Here is a 26,860-nt window from a genome sequence, read left to right on the forward strand (position 1 = left end):
AAACATTTACATAAAATATCGGCTCATAGGTATCTCATCACAGAGCCTAATCAAAAACATTTCATGATATGACGCGTTGCATAGGATAAAAAAAAAAAAAAACACGCGCACGCACCGCGTTTGAATATATAACATCTAATTACCCGCTCGACTAAAGCCACATTGCGCGTAGATTTCAACGTCTGCGTTGAATCCGCAGACTTACTTTTAGTTCATTTCACTGCGCAAAAGCATAACGCTCATATTTTTCTGACTGAATAATCGATAGGCCAGCTGCGGCAGTTTTTAGAAATATTCAAGGACATAAATCTGCCATGAGCTTTCGCGCTGCTTCTTTTTAATTCCCCTCAGCATTACCTTCAAAAAAAAGATATCAATTAAACGAAACACTTCTTTAGAAACACTGAAATTAAAGAAAGAAAGGCGGATACACACAAAGAAAGCAACACGACATGAGCGTCGAGTCTTCAAGCCAGGACGAAACAACTCGGGAATTTTTTCATTTCAACTTCGGTTACGTTTTTACTTCTGCTGCTGCAAAAGGTACGTCATATATCGATTATTTTAGGATTAAATTGAATACCGATGACAACCGAGAGCATTAATTTAAAGAAATGCAGCAGATCCAACGTGCCGTGCTTGAGTCTCTATAAAGCGAAGCTCACCGTAAATGCATAAGGAGTGCTGAAGCAGGTGTTTGCGTTTATTCAGTGTGAGTGCGAAGTGAAACTGAATGCTTTATTCCTGTTGGCGAAAACTTACAATGCATCTTCGAACACAACCGGCGTTAAAGGGATTGAAAGATCCAATCTAGCTCACCGCACCATTTGTTTGAGGTACCCGACCTCCCCTTGAAGGCGCAGGTGCGACCGTCCACGTGGTTGCCAGGCGGCGCAGTTGACGCATGCGCAGCCTAAGGCCATCTCCTGCGGTGCCCTCTCTCCCGTCTCATCGCGGGTCTGCCCGTCGCAGCCGCCTCACCCTCTTCACCAGTGGCCAACAACCTCATGCGCTGGGCGGCTCGCCCCCACCAACGCCCCCTCTCCTCCACCTTCCGCTGCCGCGGGCGCCTTCGCTCCAAGATGGCGCTGCCGTCCGCATTCGGATAGCAGACAAACAACGGAGGCGTGCAAAAACAAAGTTCCCAATAGAGGTTCAGAAATTTTGATTACGGGAATTCATCGTGAGTTTTTTTAGTTTTCTTTTTTCTTCTTTAAGATCAGTAGGACATCAGGCAATATGATAACAGGGGCTTGGTGGCGCAACCCACCGCCCTGTTCCGAGAGGAACGCTCATGGCATCCATCCATCCATCCATCCATCCGTCCATCCGTCCATCCGTCCATCCGTCCGTCCGTCCGTCCGTCCGTCCGTCCGTCCGTCCGTCCATCCGTCCATCCGTCCATCCGTCCATCCATCCATCCATCCATCCATCCATCCATCCATCCGTCCGTCCGTCCGTCCGTCCGTCCGTCCGTCCGTCCATCCGTCCGATAGAGCTACTGTACAGACTCCCTTTTATACAATAAATGTAGCAGCCGAGGGTGAGTTATTCGGCGAAACTCAAGAGCAGCCTCAGGAGCGGGCAGCCTCAGTCAGCAAGACAAGCGCAGAGGCCTTAGCAAAAAAACTTTCGCATTACAAAAAACAAAAAAAAAAAACAAGTAGTGAACTAGGTCTTTCTTGCTCGAAAAAGAAAAAAAAAACACAAGAACAAATGTTCCTGAATTACCGCGGCGAAGCTTGGAAGTACCCAAGAGAAATGTTCTGTTGGATACCTGCAAGCGCATATTGCGTGCAGTGCTATAGAATAAATAGCCGGGCATTACAGCAAGGCGTGTAAACAACGACACGCTTGCGGTTGCAATTGTAGCGTGCATGAGAGAGTTAACGGTGCACACAAATTCTCAAGTACGTATAAAGTGCATGAAGTTGTTTCATAACAAACGTTGTTTATGGGAGAACATTGATGTTTTCAAAGCTTACGCAGTTCTTTGTAATAAAATAAACTTATTTCCAACTGGATCAGCCATCTGCCTGAGGCGAGCATTATTATGTTTCACATGTATTTGAATAAATAGCTCAAAGCGTTACCCAATGCAACACTCCCTCCTAAGTTGATACCTTTTGCGCCACATAAGTGTCTTCTTAATGGCAGCCATATCGCGTTAAATCTAACGGATGAATTCACTTTGTAATCTTTCGCAATTTTAACGCTCTCCTTGCTGATCTGTGCAACGAGTTTCGTTAAAAACAACCAGTTGTGCACTTAGTATATACGCTATATGCTTCTTCCTTTACTGTGTCTAGCAGTAATGGAACTACCCCTTGGGACTATTTGACAACGACCACCCGTAGGGTGGTATAAGCAAGAACACTATCACTAAACTTAAATAAGTGCCACTGCATATGCATGCAAAATAAGCAACGAGTACACCAAAAACAGCCAAGCTGTGTAAGGTACTCTTCACAAGTTTCTACACTACAATCGGTCAAATGACCCGACGGATGCTCCAGTCTTTGCAAACTCTTCTCTATATGCAATGCAGGCGCTCCTGTATAGCCGAGATGTTTTCATGCGCTTTACTATATCCGATATTAGTGCCTCTATAGTATATGCTATATTTACTTATACATAAACCTCCCTGATTCCAGTATCTGGAACATTTCATGCGTGAGGGGGGGGTGGGAGGTGTTACCGCAATAAACAAGCACAAGTAAATGGTACAAGGCATAGCTAAGTTCATTACTTCTGAGTAGTAAAAAGTATCCTGAATAAATATTAAAGATGGCGGAAGAACCATCCGATGCGTGTCCCTGCAGGCTGCGCCTACTCCCCACTCTTACGTGCTCCGCTACGTCCAGTGAAACTTTTAAACAATCCGTGAAATGTTTCCAAGCGTTTCACTACATGCAGACATCTTAAGAGACCATAGGGAGCTTTAGATTTTGCGCACCGAATGCACCGGGCCCTCTTCGTGTTTTCGGTAGCTCTGTTTTTATTTGCACACATTTTCGCATTCTTTTGTATTCCCGGAGGCTCGCGTTCCAAAATTTCTCTGCGCAACATCGAAAACTACCTTATACCCGAAATCTATCGAAGGCAACTGAGAGTGCTTCCCAATATCCGGAGCAATTCCTTCATTATGCCCGACTGTGATAAAACGTTTGGCTATATCGAGACTTATATAGTTCCGTACTCTCTGCTGTATCCGACGCATGTTCATGTATATGTCGCGCCGGCAGTATAACGAGCGGGCTCCATTCTGTACAGAATGCGTCTGCACGTCCTCGACACTAATCACTCTGGAACTCTCCTGTACAGTTTCGCTGAGAAACAATTCCATTCGGCAACTAAAAAGCCTTTAATTTATTATTGTAAGGCCATATGAGTGAAATAAAAACTCAAGTAGGTCACTATCTTTTTCTCTCTCTTTCAGCATTTCTTCGGGAATGATTCAGAGACTGATACTCGTATGCATGGCACTTCCCTTTGCGTGCAGAACGGACGCCGAAGGCACACCCGCAGGAGAAATATCAGAGTGCGAACGAGGTCGGTATATGAAAGTGGAGCTTTCGACTTATTGGCACACTATAATACGTGGTACACACTACAAATATAGGTGAACGTGTAAACGGCGTTGTTCTTTAGATTCGAGAAAACCAGCGCAGCGGGAACGATCCTGAGCTTGTCTGTCCAGAGTCCTTTTGTCACCAGTGCCGCGACCTTCCCTCCATGTGGTCAAGAACAGAATAAGTATCTTGGGTGTTCCCGTACAGCAACCTTCCAACGGCATTCCTGTCCTGTTGTCTTTTCCTCTTCCTTAGAATCTTCCGTTGAGCCAGCTCTCAATGACAGTCGACGTAAATGCGATTAGAATTCGTACAATGTAGCGACAAACCCTATTGCTGGACACATTTATTTAGAATTCGCAGTGGTCGCAGGCTATTGCTTCAACTTTATGCGACATACACTCTCCTCGGTCATCATACCTTGCTGTTGAAGCAGCGCACTGTCACGGACACGGTGTCTCCACCGTGTCCGTGTCAGTGCGCTGTTTCGCCGGCAAAGTATGATGATTAATCACCAACTTGCCCAACTTTCCACATTACTTTCCTCCCCGGTACCTGCTCACTTGGCTATGACACTTGTCAGAACCGGCCATTGCCATCAAGGCATGACGACGACGGAACGACAAATGCGGTATGAGGACGACGGTATGATGACGAAAGGATAATGATGATTCTTAAATATGACGGCAGTATAACTACGAAAACATGGCGACACTCGGATGAAGAAAATGAAACGACGACGATGGAACGACCACGATGGAACGACCACGATGGCTTGACAACGAAAGCACGAGAAAGAGTGCACGACGCCGCCGCCATGAGGACGACGGCATGACAATGGTGGTCTATAATCACGGTTGTACGACGACAACGTTATCACGACAGAACGACGAAGTCAGAGTGACGATGATGGAAGGACGAAAGCGGCAGGACGACGACGGCGTGACGACATCAGGATAAGGTTTCTGAAATAACGACGACGACTACGTAAGAACGACGACATGATGACGGATGGGACGATGACGTCCGCATAGCGAAAATGGCGCGACGACGGAAGCATGGCAGCAGTCAGTTAACAAATTTGGAATGACGACGATGGAAAGACCGCGTTGGAATCACGACAAGAGTGTGACGACAAATGCCTGACGGCGTTGGCATGGAAACGATGCGAAGACATTTTTAGTGATCACGATCGCATCGCGACGACTGTGTGACGACAGCTGTATTAAAAGATTGGCACAGCGATAACATGACGAACAACTTCAGTTTGGCCTAGTTGTTTACTTCATATCATATTGACCGCAAATAAAGACGGGACAGCGCGTCATTTTTGTGTTCTCTTCCGCTGTCCCCGTCTTTATTTGTGGTCAATATGATATGCGATAACGTATCGAGAATCAGATGACGAAGCAAGAATGACGACGATACAATTACCGTGACGGCGTCACTGCAATGGTATGACAATTAATGCATGAAGACGGCGTTATGATGACGACGGTATGACGAGTCGAATGACGAAGCTGTAGTGACGACAATACAACGACCATGGCGATATCAAGACCACGAGCTCATGCCTAGTGACCCAAACTAGTAGGAAATTTGGGCCACTGAGTTCGCGTAAGCCAGATATACAGATACACCCAAAGTGGCTCGTATGCAAAGAATGATAATCGCATTAATAATGTGACATAAAGCACGCTAAGCTATACTATCCGGTCTATACTTCCTGCATACTTGCTGCCTCTATCCTCTAACCCGTCGGCCTTTTTACCTTAGAATAAGAAAAATAACAACGCAGGAAGGAGAGAGAGAGAGAAGAATTTATTTACAAAAATTAACGCAGAAACCATCTCACGATGACTTTCGATGGCAATGTGATTAACATTGAAGCAATGTAGCGGCCCACCGTATTGCTGAAGTCACGTTTGTTCAAACCCTGTAGTGGTCATTATTATACTTCCGTTGCTTTGGGCATATGCGGCATACACCGTTTCCAGTGTCTGCACGCTTTCGAATGGCACTCCTTTGCCAAGGTCTGCCGAGCACGACGACATGACGACGACTGTATGACGACGTCGCAGTGACAACAATAGAATGAGCACGAATGAATGGCGTCGAAGGAACGACAAATACCGTATGAAGATGGTGGAAGGGCGACATTTACATTTACGATTCTCAATATAAGGACGATATTATGACGACGACAGCGTCACAACGACGGCACTAAGACAGTGGGATGGCCACGAGCGTATGAAGACAACTGGGGGACAATGGTGGAATGATGACGATGGCGTCACAAACGTGGCACCGACTGTCTGACGAAGACGTAGCGATAGTGACGGCACGAGCACGCCGGGATAACCATGAATGAATGACGACTGCACGAGTAGGATAGAACGACGGAGAAGCAATGACGTCATTGGCACTGCAAGGCCGCATGACGACGACGGCACGACGACAGCGGGCTGACGTTTCTGAAGTAATGACGATGCTAAAGCGAAGCGTAAGAACGATGGAATGACGACACTGATTTGATGGCGACTGTGCGACGATGAAGGCGTGAGGACGCTGCCATGGCGTGAGTGGTATGACGAGGTTAGATGCCTGATAACTGTACGACGACAATGGCGCGATGGCGACAGCTTTCTAAGTGCGAAGCATTTTTTTACCTAGTCATGCCACGGTCAGAGTGAACGTAATGCGCAAAGACGCGATGTCGTCTTCATGACATTTAGCCCAAGAAAAATGTGGACCGATGCCGAATATAGTGGAGTCGAAAAAATGTGAATATTTTGCTAATTAAGGCGGCCCGACTGGTCAGTACCGGACCTATTGCAAACAAAAACTGCTTAAAATGTGAAATGAGGCAGCCCGTGGAAGCAGGTGATGCATGCGAGCGCAGGCGTGACTTCCAAACCCAACACGCCATCGTTGTCACGCTGTCGTCGTCATTTAATTGTCTCCGTGATATCACGATCATTGTTTTGTTGTCATGTCATCGTCATCTTCTCGCTGTTTTTAACCTGTTGCTTTCACTGCGTTTTCATATCGTCCCCATCATGCCGATTTCGAGCCGTCGTCGTCATACTCTCATCGTAATATTGTCATCATTTCATCGTCTTCATGCCACTGTCGGCACCACATCGTCATCACACTGTCGTCATCATTTCATCACAGTGACTGCAATGTCGTCAACCCACTGTCGTCATCCCTTTGTCCTGATGCCATCGTCGACACGCCGTCGCCGTCGTTCCAGCTTCATAACTTCCTTCGCCACACCACTGTCGTCTTGCCGTTGCCGTCACCCCCATCGTCATCAGACTGTCGTCGTCATTTTGGCACAGTGACTGCAATGTAGTCATACCTTTGTCGTGATGCCATCGTCGACACGCCGTCGCCGTCGTTCCAGCTCCATAACTTCCTTCGTCACACCACTGTGGTCTTGCCGTTCCCGTCACCCCGTCTTCATCACACTATCGTCGCCATATCACCGTCGCCATACCACTGACGTCATAGAACCGCAGTGCTTCCAGCGTCGTTCGATGGTCATCACGCGGCCATCGCCTCACCATCATCATCATACACCCTCGTCGTCTCTTCAGCGTCGTCATCCCACGTTCGTCACGTAGTCGGCATCACAAGGTCATCGCCGCGATATCATTGTTGCCACTCCGACTAGCGTCTTCATCTCGTGGTAGCCCCGCTTCATCACCGCGAGCAGACTCGGTTCATGGGCGTTCTATGCGGCCGCGCACGACTACATAGCACTCGCTCGGGCTCTTTCGAACTAAGCGGCAAGGCATCTAACCTGGCTAACCGGTTCTGTTACATGCAGCATCAGCTTCGCGTCACCTTAAACACCACGAACCGAATACCCACTAGTCGACGCCGCACTGTCAACGACCGCGTGTTCACCAGAGAAGTCGATGTAGCCACCTGCAAATACGACTCGTACTTCAGTACGCATGCGAGGCTACCACCAAACTGCGCATGAAGACTATACTGCGGCTACTATACGATGTCTGAAGAAGCATCGAAGAAAGCAGTGAGGATTAGAACTTAAGATTTAGAAAGCTTGTGCACACATTTGAGTCGTCTTTATCTTTAAAAAATTATTTGCATAACATTGGTAACTCATCAAGGATGGCCTTTGCATTATTTTTTGTCCAGTTTATACTTCCCGTGTCCTCGAAGCGTCATTCCTACCCTTTTGTCTCTCATTCTTCCTTCGAATAAGAAAAATATTTCCCCATCCCACGCGCTGTGAGAAAGCAAAGTTTTCGCTGGGGTTTTCGAAGAACGCTGTTCCCGTTTAACGACCACTTGCAAGTACAGAGCACATGAACAACGCGGACACATTTTCACCGGATATGCCGACCTCAACAATTGTGGATTGCTTGCACGTGTCGCAGGAAAGACGACGATATAATCATCGATACGGCGACGCCAGTGTAACGCATGACGACAAAATGGGACTAAGACACTGGAATGACAAAGATAAAACGACCGCACGACGACGATTAGCATGACGATAATAGCGTAAAGATGGTGGGAAGAGAATCCTCGAGTGACTACAAGAGAGAACGACCACGCTTGAACGAGCATGCCTGTATGACGACAACGCAATGACGATCATGGGATGACCACGACAGCGCAGCAATAATGTGACGACGACGGCACGATGACGAAAGCCAGGCGAGGATCGGATGGCGACAACGGCGCAAACGACAATCGAATAATGAAGCTAGAAGGACGATGCCGGCACGAATGCACCCGAATCAAGACGACAATACAAGTAGAAAGACCTTTGAGCATAGTGGCATAATAACAAAGATGACGTAACAATGGTTGCATGTGACAACACTGCAATAAAGATAAGATGACGATGAATGACCATGGCGGCATGACGAAGACGCAATCATGACGATGGCTTGATGACAACACGGTTATGGGTGCGTGATGGCGACGGCGTTATGACGGCGACGGAACGATGACTACGTCGCGGTGGCGTCGTGTTGACGAAATGACAACACAGCGACGACGATAGAATGAAGTTGGCGGAGCGATGACAACGGAACGAGAACGAAGGAATGAAGGCCATGAACTGACGCGGACGGCACGAAGACTACGGTATCTTGTGTTGGAGCAGCTCATGTCCCGTGCTTACGTACATTAACTCACATTACACACACACACACACACACATATATATATATATATATATATATATATATATATATATATATATATATATATATATATATATATATATATATCACCGACACTCCCATGCCAAATCCGAAAGGGTACCAAAGGAAGTTTCGTTGCGATAAGAACATGACAAGGACAACCGGACTCTCCTATTCAGCGTCCTTCCTGCATCCTCGCTGCATACCTCCTGTCCTATATCATTTTTGCGTAGGATAACAAACGATAACATGACAGGAAGGGCTATTAGATTTTCTGTTCGACTCATACTCTATGCGACCTTGCAGTGTGCCTCCTGTCCTGTTGCTTCGTCTCCTTCCTTAGAATCAGGAACGCTACGACCGAAACTGCCTTAGGAGGAATTCTAGTGACTCCCTATTCACGCGCTTGCGAGCTAAACGTTCTCGTTTCTTCCGTAAGCAAGTCAGGTATATTTCTTTTTTTCACGCAATTACATAATTAGTTACTGGTATTTATAAATTGCCTTCCGAAATATTATTTCTTTACAAAAATTGCCGTTAAGAAACTTGTAGATCATCCCGAAAAATTCCCGACCTAGCTTTCTCTTGCTGAATACGTGCTACGTAACTGTCTTTTTTTTTTCAATCCCGAAAGTTCTTGCGGCCCGGGCTTCTATTAGCCCGTCTTGAGCAAGAGAAAGCTCGACCAGGAATTTTTCCGGAAGGTATACAATTTACTAATTGACACTTTTGCTCTGCATATATTATTTGATGAAGTTGAATTATTATTAATATGTAATGTTATTACGCGAAATACAACAAACTACATTGTCTAACTTGCCCTAAGCGACGGCAAACAACATTAATTTGGTTCTGCCCAGATACGTATCACTCGCAGGTATTTAAATGTTGGCACAACTTACGCGGGATGCCCTGTATAATGCGCCACATTAAACAGAAAAATGTCAAGAGAGATCCTGGCCTTTCCTTAACCAGCTTACACTTCTTGCGTGCTCGCAACTGTCACTCCTGTCCTGCTCTACTTTGTTTTTATTTCTAAGAATAAAAAAAAAAAAGATCAAGGGAAGGATCCTGGCATTTTCTGCCCAGAATCCTTCTTGCATCCGTCTTGTCATATTTGCATTTGTTACGCGTCTCATTTCCTCCCCTGAACAATGAACACATCTCAGATGACCAATTTTCAAGAAGCCCACCTTTTGCAGTGTTTGAACACTGCAGTGTTCACTGCAGAAACAGTGAACACTGCAGTGAACACTGCAGAAAGCAGTGTTTGAACACTGCTTTTCTTTCCACTTTTACGCGTTTTACTATGCAGTGATGAAGGCGATTTACAACTGCTCAGAGAAGTACGAGTACTACCTACCGGAAGAGTTCTTCAAAAGGGTGAGCAAATGTATAATGCGTCGTTATTCCGGATCTAATATTCGATAATGATAAAGAACGAGTTTATCAGCTTCTTGCTCGACAAGCTCCGCACCTGAATCTCGATGTAGAATATTCATAAGCTTTAACTTTGCGTCATTCGTGCTACGAGATAAGTTAGGCACCCTTGCGGATGCACAATATAGGTAAAGGCGAAAAAAAAAACAGATTCTGGAGCCGTGCGAGTAAACAAGGAGCACGAACTAAACATTCAAAAAGCTTTCATGAGGGATGAGAGCGGTAACATATTAGACAGAGACGACGCGTCGCTGTACGTGAGGAAGGCTAGAAGTAATAATTTCAGCAAAACGGAAGTCATGGTCTGTGTTCGCACAAATCCAGTAATACAGATGGCGAAGAGCAAACTATAGAAAAGAAACGACAAGAAATGAACCGCGTGAATGACCTCTCAACATCATTGAAGCGGGACTGTAGTCAATCCTTTCAAGAATGAATCTTTCCTGTATGGCTAGCTTTCCAAAAAAACGTTAATAATTATAAGAGGTTGTTGAAAAAAAATTACGGCAGTACTTATCCCACGATGGCTGTGGAGGGTAATTTGATTAGCATTCGAGCAATGTGGCGACACACTGTATTTCTGAAGTCACGTTTAACGCGGGTAGTGGTCATACCGACATTTTTCTTGCCTCCGAGATATGCGACATACTTCGAAATTCAAGTTTGCTATGGGACTACCTTGCCAAGGTAGCCTATGAGAACGGCGGCATAAATAAGGCGCTATCACGCAGCCGCATTGACAACGATGGAGCGGCAGAAGCGACATAACGACTACGACATGCCGACAACGAGATGTCATTTTTTTAAACGATGACGATATCATAACGACGATATCGTGACGACGACTACGTGAGGACGAAGAGATAACAACGAGAGTATATGATGACGATGGCGTTACGACGGCACTGCGACAAGGTATATGACGAAGCTGGAATGATGACCATGCATGGCACGAACACAACGGCATTACGACAACGGTATGACAACGGATGCATAATAGCGACTATCGATCTGACGATGACTCAACGATGTCGATGGCATGATAACGGTTGAATAAACACGATTGAATGACGACAGCATTATTGCGCTAGAATGACCAACAAGGAACGACGTCGGTGGATCGGCGAATATTGTATGATGATGACGGTACGACGGCGATGGGATGCCGTCGATGACGACGGTGAAACGTCATCCTGACGACGACGGCCTGACGAGAGTCGGGTGTCGATGTCAGAATGACAATGTAACGACCGCGACGGCATCACCACGAAGGCGCGAAAACGAATGCATGACGACGACTATGTGACGGCGACGCAATGACAACGACCTGATGACAACGGCAAAATAAACACAATTGAATGACGACCGCATTATTACGATATAATGACGAGCAAGGAACGACCTCGATGTATCGGCGAAGATGGCAGGATGGTGATGGAACGATGGCAATGAAATGGCGTTACTCAAGTGATGGCGACGGTAAAACGGCAGTGTGGGAACGACACCATGAAGCTGATAATGACAATGATGGAACAACCGCGACGGCATCACCACGAACGTACGAAAAAATACATGACGACGACGCAGTAATGACGAATGCATGACAACAGTGTGAGGACAATAGTATGGCGACGAGAGTATGTTGCAATGGCGAGATGATGACGGCATCATGAAGGCTGCGTAACGACAATGTCACGACCATGGGGGCACGACGGCGAAGATATGCCAACGGATGCAGGACCGTGACTAAGTGACGATAAGGCCATGACAACAGCAGCATAATCAGGTTCGAATGACGACGGCAGTGAACGACAGCGGTTGAACGACGAAGAAGCACTGACATCGGCAGAACAACGAAAGCTGTATGACGACCAACGCATGAGGACAATAAGATCGCGTTACCGAAGTGGTGGCGATGTTATAACGATAGCGTCAGGAGTACGCCAAGGCAATAGTCGGATGACAAAACTAGAACGTGGACAATGGAGACACCATGACGGCATCACACTGGTGGTGTGACAACTAAAGCACGACGACTGTATGACGACGATGGCGGCATGACGAGAGTCGGCTGACAAATAAGCAATGGCGGCGGTGCGATGACTCCCACGGCATCACGGTTCACGAGCCTGGTGGCACAAGCTATTAGACAACTTGGACCCCTAGGTCAGAGTAGAAGGTGTGACAATGACGGCATGACGAAAATCAGGTAACGAAATTACAATGGCGACGACCAAAGGACCATGACGGCATCACGATGGCGGTGTGACAACGAATACATGACCACTGTTTGACGACGATGGTGTGCCGGTGACGGCATGACGACAGTCGGATGACAAAGCTTGAATGACGATGATACAATGACCACGACAGCATCACAACCAAAAGCACATACCTACGGCCCAAGCTTTTAAAAAATTTGGGCCACCGGGTCGTGTTAGAATGTGCGACGACGAGGTATATATGGACAAGAGTGAGATCATGGAGCTGGAATGACAAAGTTGAATTGACCACGACATCACGATCAGCACATGCCTAGTGGCCCAGCAGGTAGACAACTTTGGCTACTGGGTCGGCGTAAAATGTTAGACAGACAGACAGACAGACAGACAGACAGACAGACAGACAGACAGACAGACAGACAGACAGACAGACAGACAGACAGACAGACAGACAGACAGACAGACACAGACAGACAGACACACTGATACAGACAGACAGACAGACAGACAGACAGACAGACAGACAGACAGACAGACAGACAGACAGACAGACAGACAGACAGACAGATAGATAGATAGATAGATAGATAGATAGATAGATAGATAGATAGATAGATAGATAGATAGATAGATAGATAGATAGATAGATAGATAGATAGATAGATAGATAGATAGATAGATAGATAGATAGATAGATAGATAGATAGATAGATAGATAGATAGATAGATAGATAGATAGATAGATAGATAGATAGATAGATAGATAGATAGATAGATAGATAGATAGATAGATAGATAGATGTGTAGATAGATAGATAGGCCCAAATCGGCGAAGTAGGCAAAGAATGCTAATCGCATTAACAGCAGATGAAAATGCGCCTAGTAACAAGGCAGCAGGGTCTGGTGAAATCACAGTATACAGCTAACCAAACAGTTGATTGTATATGCGGTGGACTCCGTTTGTGCTCTTCCATTTCACCCCTCCCCCTTCCTCCCACACAGGGTAGCCAGCCAAAACTGCCGTTATATTTTGACCTTTCTGTCTCTAGCCTCTAGGTGTCTTTTTTCCCTAAAGTGTTCTGTTTTCGCGCAAACTGCAGGTCGAAAGCCATCAGTTCGTCCAGGAAGCTTCGAAATGCATCGATGACAGCACCCCCATCAGAGAGGCACTTCGTGGGTGCGATAGTGAGGTTGCGGTAAGCTCTACCTCTTCTTTGGAAGTCGGGTCTGGCCATCGGAGATATCTCACAGGATTTATTTGATTTATTTATTGTTACTTTGCCCGCACATGAGCTTGGCCAACCGAGGAGAAGCAGGCTAAAGGTATTACAAACGCCTGACGTAGGCCCACACTCGCGTAAAGAACAAGAAATAAATCCACCGACCATTACGATAATCCCTAACGCGAAATTTGAGCCCAGCTCGATACGTGTTTTCATTTCGCGATATATTGGTTAGCGCGGACTATCTGTCTTGTATGGCACGTTCCAAACGAAGCGAAGCTTTGCAAAACAAGGAACACTCCCGTACAACGATAGCGGAGAGCAGAGTCTGCGATCGTCGAAAACCTGATCTGTGGGTCAAGCGCGTCGGCTTTTATACATGACTCGTCGAAGGTTCCAGTGCAATCGCTGGTGCCCGCGTGGCTTCCAGAAGTACTACACAATTGGCATTGCGCAATAACCCAGATTACAAATACTTGCATCTTGAAACTGTCAAAGCGCACAAAGACAAGAAACGAAGAGAGTGGACATGGCTGGACAGGACAGGACATGCGCTTCGTCCTGTCCACTGTCTTCGTTTCTTGTCTTTGTGCGCTTGGACACTTTCAGGATGCAAGTAAACCAACTAGCCCAGTTATCCATTCTGTTACAGAACACAAATACTGTGGCGCCATCTCGTAGTCTCGTACGGCATTCTGCTTTCCATTGCACTCTTTCCCCATACTTTCCTTCTCGGCTTTCCGCCTCGTGCTTTCACTGCAGCCTACTGCTGCGCTTTCCTCCTCGCACTCTGTTCTTTCATCTCCCGCTGCGCTCCGCGTTCGCTTTCACCTTTCGCTGTGCTCGCTCGCTCGGCTGCGAGTGACAACGCCGACGCACGCTGTTGAAACGGGCGCCTAAGATCAGCGCTCTAAAAAGATAGCATTGGTAATAATTTTGTATTTTTAGAATAATAGTTAAAAGACACAGCAGCACCATGTGATTAGACAAATACATCAACAGACGACAATGTACTGAGTGCTAACAAAAAAAAAAAACGCAACCCCCGCATTGATCATTTACTGAACAATTTACGGCTGCAATGAATGTTGAACAGTCCTGACTAGACATTGTACCCTCGCTTTTCTTGAAAAACTTTGAAATGGCTTGTTCATATGTCACCTTGGCGCCCTAAAGCACCTTCCACTCAACAAAATCTAGGATTACATTACGTAAATACTGACTAGAAGGTGTCATACCTTCGCCTTCGAAAATATGTTTAAACCGTTTTAAAGACGTTCTTAAGATGGTTACAAAACGTCTCAGCGAGTTGCTTATAGCCGTTTTTAGAACTACTACGAAATTTCTTGCAAAACATCTGATAGCCGTTTTTAATATGGCTACGAGGAGTTTTGCAAGACGTCTTATATTAATTATTCGCAGTGCATGAAATGGTCTTCACGACGGCGAGAAGGCCGCTGCCAAAGTTGCGTCAAGACGGCTATAAAATGTCTTAAGTATTTTGTAAAAGTGTCCAGAAAACGTTTCGAAAACGTTTTTTTATAAACGTCTGGAGGAAGTCTTTTAGAAGTTGTATGGTAATTGCCAAGACGTTTTGTAGACGTATAAAGGACTAATGTGTGTTGTGTGCGATACAGGCTTCTCACACAGGAAAGCATCCGCAGGGACACCCGTTCGACGCAAAGTCTCTTGAGATTTTCTCAACATTTTAGTTGTACACAGCGACTGGCTTTATTCACGTCATTTTAGATTACACACCTTCGCCCAACGAGTCACTTTCTAATTTTCTTATTTCTTTGATTTGCCAGATGACGATCGCGGCACATTGCATTAGGGCTCGTATGTTCGAGATAGCGGTAAGCATCATTTCTTAATTGCGTGTTAATTAGGGCCTGCACACTTTGTGTGCGTGTGTGTGTGTGCGTGCTTGTGTGTGCGTGCGTGTTTGTGTGCGTGTGCGCTTGTGTCTGTGCATCTGTGATGTGCGTGCGTCGTGTTCTTTTTCTTTACGGTGAAAGCGGTAATGCACCAGAGCCTAAATTGAAATCTCTCCAGGAACGCCGCTTCGAGCATGTCACATAAAATTTGAAGCTGAAAGCGCTGTGACGGCATAGCATATATCTTTGAAGCAGGTCGGCTCAATCTCTGATCGTATGGAACCTTCACACCAGTTCACCGCAACCTATAAAGCGCGTCCCGACCGCACGCATACTAGGTATGCACATCCAGGAGAACAACGACATAAAGCTAGCCTCAGAGAAATTAAATCACGTTATAAGAAGCATCGCCAGAGTAGGGCGCAGCAAAGATAGTTTCACAGAGGACGAAACCTTAAGACTAATACAAGCCCTCGTCATCAGCCGTGTCACGTACGCGCTACCGTATCAAGTCAAGCGCAAAAGCGAGACAGAACGCATGGACACTCTTATAAGAACCGCGTACAAAACGGCCTTACAGCTACCGTCAAGCACAAGCACAAAGAAATTACTAGCGCTAGGCGTATACAACACCTTTGAGGAGCTAGCAAGTGCCACGCTCATAGCGCAGAGGGAGCGCCTCAACAAGACTCAACAGGGAAGACACCTTCTTCAACGGCTAGGGTACCCGCTGACACCTCAGTACTGCAAAGAAGAAACACAACTCTTGCCTAACCACATTAGAGAGAACATTGTAGTAGACCCTATCCCCAAGAACATGCACCCCACCCACAATCAGGAGAGAAGAGCAGCGCGTGCCCGCATGTTGCACAAACGTTGTTTCAGAGACCCGGATACGTACTACACGGACGCTAGCCCGTATCCCTCGTCGCCACGTTGCGGGCTCAAATACACAATCGCCGTTGTCAATCAGGGGAACCTGGTAGCCTCAGCCTCCATCCGCGCCACATGCAGCGCAGCAGCAGAAGCAGCAGCAATCGCTCTCGCACTTCGCGACGCTGAGAGCAAGGGAAGGTCCGCCCGTGTCCTTACTGACTCACAAGCGGCTTGTCGTTTATACCTGAATGGAACATTCCCTATACAAGCCATTCGAATCCTGGGTCGCTCACTAGAATGGACCCACGGTATCGTCTGGTGCCCCGGGCACGAAGGCCTGCGGGGCAACGAAGAGGCGGACTGCGCAGCTCGAGGTCTCACTAGCCGAGCGGCAGACCACACCGTTCTTCAGCCCCCGACAGACCGACGAGCGACCCACGAGTTATTAACGACAGGTCAACAAATACTACAGGACCAACGGCTCGGAAGAACGCAATACGCTCCCCCACACAAAGCTCTCAATAAACTCCAGGCAAGGGACTGGCGCCGCCTGCAAACTAACACATACCCACACTTGTCTCGTCTACACGCAATCTACCCAGACAGTTATACGTCCCGAACATGTCCCTGGTGTAGCAACCACACAGCGACACTCGCGCACATAACACATGAATGCACCGACCGTCCGGGCGACGCAATTTCGCCACGAGTCACAACACACACACTCACTACGTGGTCTTGGGAGGCGAGACTCTCCGAACTGGACCTGGGAAGCCAACTGGCGACCCTCGATCAGGCCCGGCGAGCCGCGATCGCCAGTGGAGCCCTGTCAGAGGGAACCACCCAGGAATAAACCGCGCAACGGTTTCTGCAATAATAAAGTTTCTCCTCCTCCTCCTCCTCACCGCGAGCTGCCCAGATGAAGCGAGAAGTATCTGATAACCCGTAAGCAAATTCTTTTGTTGGTTGTCTATATATTTCCAGAAATGTCGCCAAGTACTGAGCAGACGGAGAGGAACATCTTGAAGGGGCAGTGCAAGTCGACGGAAACAAAAGGCAGGAAACACACAGGACAGCGCCGTCCCGTGTGTTTCCTGCCTTTTGTATTTGTCGTCTTGCGCTGCCCATTCAGGATGTCCAACCAGTACCAATTCGCCCAAATGTCGATTCTTCTACACAGGGGGACGAAGATGACACGAACGGACATGAAAGTTAGCCGCTGTAAAGACCGACTAGCCAGTATATATATATATATATATATATATATATATATATATATATATACATATATGTGTGTGTGCGTGCGTGTGCGTGTGCGTGTGCGTGTGCGTGTGCGTGTGCGTGTGCGTGTGTGTGTGTGTGTGTGTGTGTGTGTGTGTGTGTGTGTGTGTGTGTGTGTACAGAGAGAGAGACGGATTGAGGGAGTTTTCAGGATTATAAGAAAGGCCGACAGGTTCACCGGAGGCCCATATTCCGAAAGCCAGTTACTCTCCACTGAGGGAAAGTGAAGGTGAACAGGGAAAGAAAGAACAAGGCTGGTAACAAGAGGAACTAAGGATGGAATAAGGACAAGTACGATGAACGGGAGCACCGCGAAACCGAAACTAGACAGAGATGTAATTGATCTTGCAGTAGGAAAACGCTAAACGAAGAAACACTAACTAGTGAAAATATTCACGCTAAATTTTTCCGCGCATATTGGGGGTCACGGGAGACAGAGGGAACACCTTCGCTCATTATGGCCTCCTCCCACTTCCATATTTTGGTTAAAATAATTTTTCAAGCCATTTATAAGTCTATGGATAGCGGTATTTAATTTAGCCGTGATAGGGCCGATGAAATTTACTACCAGCCAAACTGAGCGCAAGCCATGTTTCAAATAGGCGTGGTTAGCTCACCGCAACGGCTCACTGCACTACGCGGTTAGGGTTCGGCAGGTTGAGTTCCACATCGGCTTAGTGTAATCGTTTAATCTAGAGTTTCGCTCAATCAGTATTTCTCTTTCTGCAGGTATAGATAAAGTTAACCAAGTGCAAATGACTTATCAAAGTCCGAGTTCCACATCGGCGTAGTGTCATCGTATAAAGTTTCGTCTATTTATTCAGTTTTTACAGCGAAGCTGTTTATGGCTAGTTTCTGACGGATCTCGTCTCCGTGAACATAGACCAGCTATTTTTCATACGTGGACCGATATCGAAGATAGTGCAATGCCGGGCCGACCTGCGGCAGAAGTGATGCAGGCATTAGGCATTCCCCAAACGTGGGCCAATCCCGAAGGTTGTACCATGCCAGGACGACCCGCGGCAGAGGTGAAGCAGGCGTTAAGCGCTCCCCACGCGTGGGGCGATGCCGAAGATAGTGCAATGCCGGGCAGACCTGCGTTGGAGGTAAGGAAGGCGTTAAGCACTCCCATACGTGGGCCAACCCCGAAGATTGCATGATGCCAGGACGACCCGCGGCGGAAGTGAAGCAGGCGTTAAGCACTCCCCATACGTGCGCTGGTCGGCGTCCCCATACGCCGACCTGCGCTGGGGGTAAAAAAGGCATTAAACGCTCCCCATACGTGGGCCGACCCCGAAGGTAGTGCAATGCCCGGCTGGCCTGCATTGCAGGTAAAGAAGTCATTAGGCACTCCCCATATTTGGGCCGACCCCGAAGATAGTGCAATGCCCGGCTGGCCTGCATTGCAGGTAAAGAAGTCATTAGGCACTCCCCATATTTGGGCCGACCCCGAAGATAGTGCAATGCCCGGCTGGCCTGCATTGCAGGTAAAGAAGTCATTAGGCACTCCCCATATTTGGGCCGACCCCGAAGATAGTGCAATGCCCGGCTGGCCTGCATTGCAGGTAAAGAAGTCATTAGGCACTCCCCATATTTGGGCCGACCCCGAAGATAGTGCAATTCCCGGCCGATCTGCGTTGAAGGTAAAGCAGGCATTAAGCCCTCCCCATACGTGGGCCAATCCCGAAGGTTGTACGATGCCCGGACAACCCGCGGCGGAGGTGAAGCAGGCGTTAAGCACCCCCCATACGTGGGCCGATTCCGAGTATAGTGTAATGCCAGGCCGACCTGCATTGGAGGTAAAGCAGGCGTTAAGCACTCCCCATACGTGAGCCGATCCCGAAGATTGTACGATGCCAGCACGACCCGCGGCGGAGGTGAAGCAGGCGTTAAGCACTCCCCATACGTGGCGCGATCCCGAAGATAGTGCAATGCCAGGCCGACCTGCCTTGGAGGTAAAGCAGGCGTTAAGCACTCCCCATACATGGGCCGATTCCGAAGATTGTACAAAGCCGGGCCGACCTGCGGTGGTGCTAAAAAAAGGCATTAAGCACTCCCCATACGTGGGCCGATACTGAAGATAGTGCAATGCCCGGCCGACCTGCGGGGGAGGTAAAGCAGGCATTAAGCACTCCCATGCGTGAGCCGATGCCGAAGATAGTGCAATACCGGTCCGACCTGCGGCGGATGGGATGCAGGTGTTAAGCACTCCCCGTACGTAGGTTGATACCAAAGATACCGCAATACCGGGCCGACCCGCGGCGGAGGTGCAGTTCGCCATTAAAGGGCCACATTGACAGCTTCGCTGGGCATCCTTCTTCGCGGAGTGGAAGGGCACGGAATTTTCTCTTTCGGTACGGCTTAGGCAGAGTTCACCAAGCTCAAATGACATATCAATGCGTCGCTTAGCCAAGAGCTGCTAATTCACTCTCTGTCGTGCCTAGAAATGGACGACATGTGTCTCCCCCAACCTGAGCCTGCGCCACACCGCCACTTGCACGAGCGCGGTTTTCTGGAAGCGGAGACGGTGGACAGAGACGTGTTTTAACCGCGTGTTTCGGTTTTCAAAGAAGGACTTCCCTGACCTTATATCGGCTCTTCTGATTTCCCGAAGACGTCGTCAGAACCCAGCGCGTCCCGGTTCCAGGTAACGAGGCCCTCTGATTACCCTTCCGTGCCTAGCCTTCCCAAACCGTTTTGTGCGACCTCGAGCCCTGTTTAACAGGAACGGCTCTGTGCTATCAAGCGTGGTGTCAACGGTTCTAGCATACATCGAGTACTAACTACATCGAGCATCGGCTGGCTGGCCTGCAAACGCACCAGTGGTTAAAGTTGATCGCCCTGGAGAACTTCTCCGAGGTTAATCGGATTGTTATAACTCCTTCAGTCGAAAATGGTGGTGCGCTGTCGATACAATGTGTCAAATTTATGCAACTTCATTCGAAGGCACTTGACACTCCATAAGAAGAACGACAGAATGTTTATGGTTTGTGAATTTCTTAACGAGTCATCATAATTAGAGTCTATATCTATTGGGCAGTGAGTAACGTTGCTTTTCTGCATAACACTGAACGCGTCGCGAAGTAGACGCACAAGTTAAGCGTTACGAGAAATGAAAAGTTATTTCGCCGAACGCGGAATGTCGGACGCCGCGTCTAGCTCCTCGGCCACCCGGGCAAACGATCGGAACGGAGCCCAATCTGGATCGAAATGTCTTGATCGAGATTCGCTCCTTTGGCTATATACTTGCTGGATGGAGCCAGCCACGATCGAGAAACCGACGGTGGCTTCGCCAGAACGGCTGCCTGTAGCAATACGCACCAAGCTGGAGTGAAAAGAAGACGCATCAGATATGTATAGGGGGCCCAATTCAGCCAAACCTCCGCGCACGCTGCTTTTTATTCGCCGCCACTGGACATACCAGGCAAAGACAAATGGAACGCACATATCTGCACACTGTGAGCGAAGTCGATAAGTCCAGCTTTCTATTTTTTTGCCTCCATCAAAGAAGTCTGTTACGTTGCTTCACATTGTCTGCTGGCCTTTTTTAGGGCTTCAAAGAAAACACGTGCGTTACAAGGGGGCAATTCCGGGACACGATGGGGCCGGTGTTGAACCATCTCGGGGATCGGCCCACATAGTTTGGCCACAGACAGACGAAGAGAACATCTTGAGCTATTTCCCCTGTAATGCTACCAATTAAACTTTTAAACAGAGTCAACTCCGGTGATATCTGCGGTTGGAATCTGATATCTCGCATTACGTATCCCCAATGACCCACATTCGCTTCCAAGCAGTTGGTTCAAGAGTGGCACATAATCGGACATGCCCGGGCCACACTACATGTGGCACATATCCAATGGAACATGCCCAACTGTACATCAAAGTTGTTCATTGAAGGGCGGCATATAACCAGTGGACACAGTAACAGATCGGCCCACATCTTTAGACTGGCTTATCTTCGGCATTGACCCACGAAAACAGCCAGACACCGGCAAATTACCATGATACAGTAAACTTTGTTGAACTCGTCAATTAGGCTTCGTATTAAAACCTCACTACAGGTTACTGACTCTGTGCTTAGGTCAGGGATGTACAGTTTGCTTGCTCATTAAGTTCCCGCACTTCACGAGTCCACCTCGCCAAATCGAAACCGCAGAGCATTTCCATGAATTCCTGGACATCGCGGTGTTAAGGGAAAAATGAGCTCGCCGACCCAGAGGCAAAGTTGGTCCACCATAAATCTTACTCCGTTCCAATGGGATTCGGCAGGACATGTGCTAATGTTATGTAGCACGACATCATACATGTGGCCAAGACAAGTTCCTTCTTTCAGTCACCGCGATCCGAGCTTCGCCTGAGGACGACTCCGAACGGCCGAAGAAACACCGCGAGCGTTTTGCGCAGACTGAGACTTGACGTGGTTTTCGGCCATGCGAACGGCTCAGACTGCGAGACCTGCATGGCGCCTGAACTACGCACCACATGTTTTCCTGCGTTGCATGCCCGCTGTCCTTGCGAAAAAAAAAATCGATAGACCGGAATCTTTGGCAAGCGTCGAGAGGCCGGCCACTCCCTGAAGTTATTATTTTGGGTAAAATGCCAAGGAGCTCTTCCTGTGGGTCTATGGTGGCCATTGTATGATTTTTCTTTAGAGAACACTAACTCCGTATATGCGAATTCATTAAACGTTTGTAATTTTGTTTTAGTAATATGCATTTATTTCTTCTTTTGTCACCATGAACTTCACTTTTCTTTTTGTTTCTCTTACGCGAAGGCGGAGAAGCCGGCTTGAGAGAAATAGCTCAGGCTGACCTCTCAGGTTTTCTCTTATAACAATACTCTCTGTCGGTATGCCTTTGTTCTGTTCTTTTTTCTTTTTTTCAACTTGCAGCCTGTAAGCTACAAGTACTCAGTACTGAGGTACCTAGATGACCTTGTGGTGAGTACCCATCCGGTCCCGTTCTTAGGTAGATTGAGATCTCTTACATAGGGTCCTGCAGCTCTTTAACAAGCGCCAGGGTAAACTGGCAGCTGGAAGATCGCGGAGACTATGCTCGATACCACATATCGGCCCTATGCTTTGTAACAGCACAATGGCAACACGGACAAAAGGAAAGAAAACAGCACGGCGCTTCTTCCTTTTTTTTTTGTCCATGCTCCTTTGGCGGTGTTATAAAACGTACGATGAATCCAAACTAAGCAACACAACCATCTGAATGAAATGTATCATTTGAGGTACTAATGATTCTGCGTTGCGGTACATCATACGCACTTCCCACAAATTGCGCATTCCCGCGAGAAAAAAAAACAGTTTCGAAAGGTACATCATCATCGGAGGTGGGCGCAGCATGAGCGTTAACTTCAAGTCTTTCTTTAGAGTCCGTTGAAAGACATCGCAAGATAGGATTGCGTCTTTGCATGTAATAAAACAATGTTCAATTGTCTCTGGCACATCAGAAAGACGGCATTTGACAGAAGGCACAATGACACCCGTTTACTGTAGTGACGTTTTTGCAAAAGTTCACTATGAAATTTATAGAAGAATGTTTTGAAGCAAGGGGATATAGAAATTTTACGGAGTCGCTTTGGCGCATCTTGACCTGACCCCGCAATGTGTAGCGATCGGTAAAAGGCAGGCGAAATAGCATGAACAGCAAATATTAGTGCAACGTTTTACGCCACACGGAGTACAAGAGTCAGTGGGAAACAAAACTGTCAGGAAACGAACCACAAAGTAAACATCTTGAGTGAACCCGCACAAGCATAAACGCGAAAAAATATCTGAAGAAACAACTAAATCAGGTAAGGCATTATCAAGTGGAAATTCCACGAATGACTTAATCGCAGCAAGGGCAGCATGGCGAAAACAGAGGAAACGAGACACTATTTCCCGCGTATAAAAATGCACTATGCCCAGTTCACCCGCACTAACTGGCCTAAATATATTTTCACGCCTCATGGGCTCAATAGTTCAAGACCATACGAAAACTACGAAAATTTGGTGAAAGCGTTGGATGTACAGCCCGGCACAACGAATAATTTGCAATACGTAGAAAGACTATTTGTTGCCGCAGACGTTTTGCAGGCTTGAGCTCTTCCGAGAATATAAATTCGGCGTGGAACCAATGTCTGAGCCCGACATTGCAGAGCCGAAATCTGTTCTTTCCAATAATGCGCGCGCCACAATGACACCATTGCATCATGACAGCCACGACACCTGTGTAGTTACGGAAAGGTCCTCTATTACACAGGTTCTGCATCCGCTCACCGTCATTATAGCGTTATGGCTGTAGTGGAAGGCACCCTCACTATAATCAGTTCCTTGGGAGAATGCTGCAATCGCCGTAAATGACTTCAGAGCTGAAAGAATCGCCGAAATATGCTGTCTTATTATTTTTCTCTTGTCTTTGTTCTTTTTCGTATACCTATGAATTTAACGTGGCTGACCCTATCGATGACTGAATTTCGCACACCTTAAATCTAATAAAGAATCTGCTAAAATTCTTTAATCTCTAATGTTAAAGGCTGCAGCAACGCCAATGAGCTGATCATTGCAACGCTCTTTGTATTCGCAGGTGTGCATGGCGGAGTTACTGCAACGGCCATTAGCGTACTTGCAAAGAGCTTTTCAAAGCGCTATATGAGCCGACGGCGACGAGACCGTTCCCGAACACGTGGGCCGCGTCAACGAATGCACTCAACTCAGGATTGGACGCCGATTGTGGATTGTGACTGGACGTACTCACCGCCGACCTTACAGTGGCTTTCTATTAAACCCTCGACTCATTATCAAGCCTCGTGTGTGTTCACTATTGAGATGGTGTTTGCGTTCATTGATCGGGGTGACTTTATGTTCCCGAATCGCTGCGGCTGGCCTAGGGAAGATTGATTGATTGATTGATTGATTTACTAGTTGATTAATTGACTGCTCTACTTGCTGACACGGGTCACTCAGTTAGTTATTGGTTGGCAGATTGACTGATCGGTGGAATCATTGATTAGCCAAACGATTGACTAACTTATTTGTTTGACAAAAGTGTTATGCGAGAACCCGCAAGGTGGAGAGAATTAATTAATAAAGGGAAAATGAGACATCCACCCAAATGTAGCAAAAACCTCGCCATTGAAGAAAAATTCGTCTTGGTGCGGGACTCGAATCCGGGACCAATGTCTTCCCGGGCCAGCCGCGCCACCATCTGAGCTAACCAGGCGGCTAGCAGATGGCAGGGCGAAGTCGAATCGATCAACAACTCGAAGCGAAGGCAAGAGTTTGACGTACTAGTTCTGCGGAAACCCGCAAGGGGGAGAGAAGTAATTAATAAAGGGAAAATGAGACATCCACCCAAATGTAGCAAATTGATACAAAGGACAATAATTTATTCATTAAAAAATTATTTTCGCAACTTCATTCCCCAGGTGTTACTAACAGCAGCTGCTAGTGACCAAGAACGCAGAAGACATCAGCATGCAACATTTTTCGCCGCACAATCTCCAGACTCCACATTTTTGCGTGCAAGACGAGGACGAAGAAGAGGCTGAGACACACGAGCACAGACTTACAATATTTTTTTATATTGAAGCAAGCGACCACATACATAGCAGAATATGTGACACAACAGGTGTGACCCGCCCGCAGAAAATGTCTATCTCTGCGCAATAAGGATACTCCTTGCTGGAAAGGGTGATGGACGGTTTTGACACATAGCTGTTGCCATACTTGTCAGTCAATTCCGCTTCGATGATTTCCCGGGTGAGCTGATTACGATTTCTGCTGACGATTGAGCACGCACTATACACCGGTTTACACGTGACCGCATCAGCGGCGTCTGCCTGATTACGCGTTCAATTTCTACAGTGGACATCCACAAACCCCCCTCTCATTTCTTTCGCTATGTAGCGGTGTTCCCGTATAAAATAAAATAATGTTGTAAGTCTGCGCTCATGTGTATCAGCCTCTTCTTCGTCCTCGTCTAGTGGGCAAAAAAGCTACATTCATGTCGTACCAACATGCCCAAACACTAACCTTAGTCTAGACTCCATTTTATACTTTCGAGGCACGGATACGGATGTTAATAATGTAACGCAGTCATACAAGTCTCTATCTTACCGGCCGCGGTGGCTTAGCGGCTCTGGTGTTGAGCTGCTAAGCACTATGCCGCGGGATACGATTCCGGCCTTGGCAGCCGCATTTGGATGGGGGCGAAATGCGAAAACGCTCGTGTCCCGCGCATTGGGACATGCCTCATAATCTAATCGTGGCTATGGCACGCAAAACTCGAAAATTCAATTGATACAAGTCTCACTACGCGGCGGTTTCCCGCGTGGTTGTTTTCTTCTTTTTTTTTTTTTTGAGCGTGAGATTATATGCCGCCACTTTGAAGATTCGCGATGTGCGTGTATGAAGCCCGGCGACAAAATTTCGCAGAGCGCCTACAATTAGGTCGGCGGCGCAGCTGTCACGGCGGATGACGGAGTGACCTTGATGAGAAGAGGCGAGCGGCGCCGCGGGTGACGTCATCACCACAGTTGACGCGGTGCCAAGTCGCAGGGGTTGCGCGGCGCGGAGCGCATGGCTTCAGAGCCCAACATAACTCGGCGCTCGCAGAGGCACGTGATCAATTCTGTATCGGCGATTGGAAAGAACAGTCAGTGCGTCATCGCTGTGAAGTTGTATGGAGGGAGCTGGTCCTTCTCGTGATCACACAAGAGGTGTCGACAGACGGACAAGAATGTGGATCGGAATAGGAAGAAGAGGTGGAGGTGTGATGGTCGGAAAGCGTGATAGCTGAATAATAAGCAACAGCAGCAGATTATAGTGAATGAGACGTTAAATAATATAGTCATTTAATAATGGACGTACTTGTGCTGTCCTGAAGTGGGCGAAAAATAAAAAAAATATAATGTATAAACAATAAGAGAATAGTTACATAAACAATGACGACAGAAATGGAAGCACGCTCATGCGAAATACGGCTTCACTTCGTGAAACAAGAGTCGTTTTTTAAACGGCGACGCCTCCTACAGAATAACTGCTCGGTACATTCCAACTGCAAGTTGTGGACGTAAGGTTACGTCAAATCGCGTAGTACGTCATTCTCATTTGTACTTTAAGTATGCAACGAGTTAGATTTCTGTGCGAGCCCAAACGGTGTGATGCGGCCGCTGGTTACGAAAACG

The 26,860-nt window shown here is 47.4% G+C and overlaps 1 protein-coding gene across 1 annotated transcript; it reads left to right on the top strand.

The window, feature by feature from the left end:
- The first annotated feature begins 412 nt into the window (after positions 1-412).
- On the top strand, positions 413-24,469 carry LOC126525887 (uncharacterized). Its single transcript, XM_072284177.1, has 7 exons — positions 413-543; positions 3,440-3,552; positions 10,077-10,144; positions 13,524-13,619; positions 15,455-15,502; positions 22,575-22,622; positions 24,259-24,469. The coding sequence occupies exons 2-7, from the start codon at positions 3,453-3,455 to the stop codon at positions 24,325-24,327; spliced, it is 429 nt and encodes a 142-aa protein (XP_072140278.1). The 5' UTR covers positions 413-543; positions 3,440-3,452; the 3' UTR covers positions 24,328-24,469.
- Positions 24,470-26,860: the final 2,391 nt, after the last annotated feature.

Source organism: Dermacentor andersoni, chromosome 8, assembly GCF_023375885.2.
Source record: "Dermacentor andersoni chromosome 8, qqDerAnde1_hic_scaffold, whole genome shotgun sequence".
NCBI lineage: Eukaryota > Metazoa > Arthropoda > Arachnida > Ixodida > Ixodidae > Dermacentor > Dermacentor andersoni.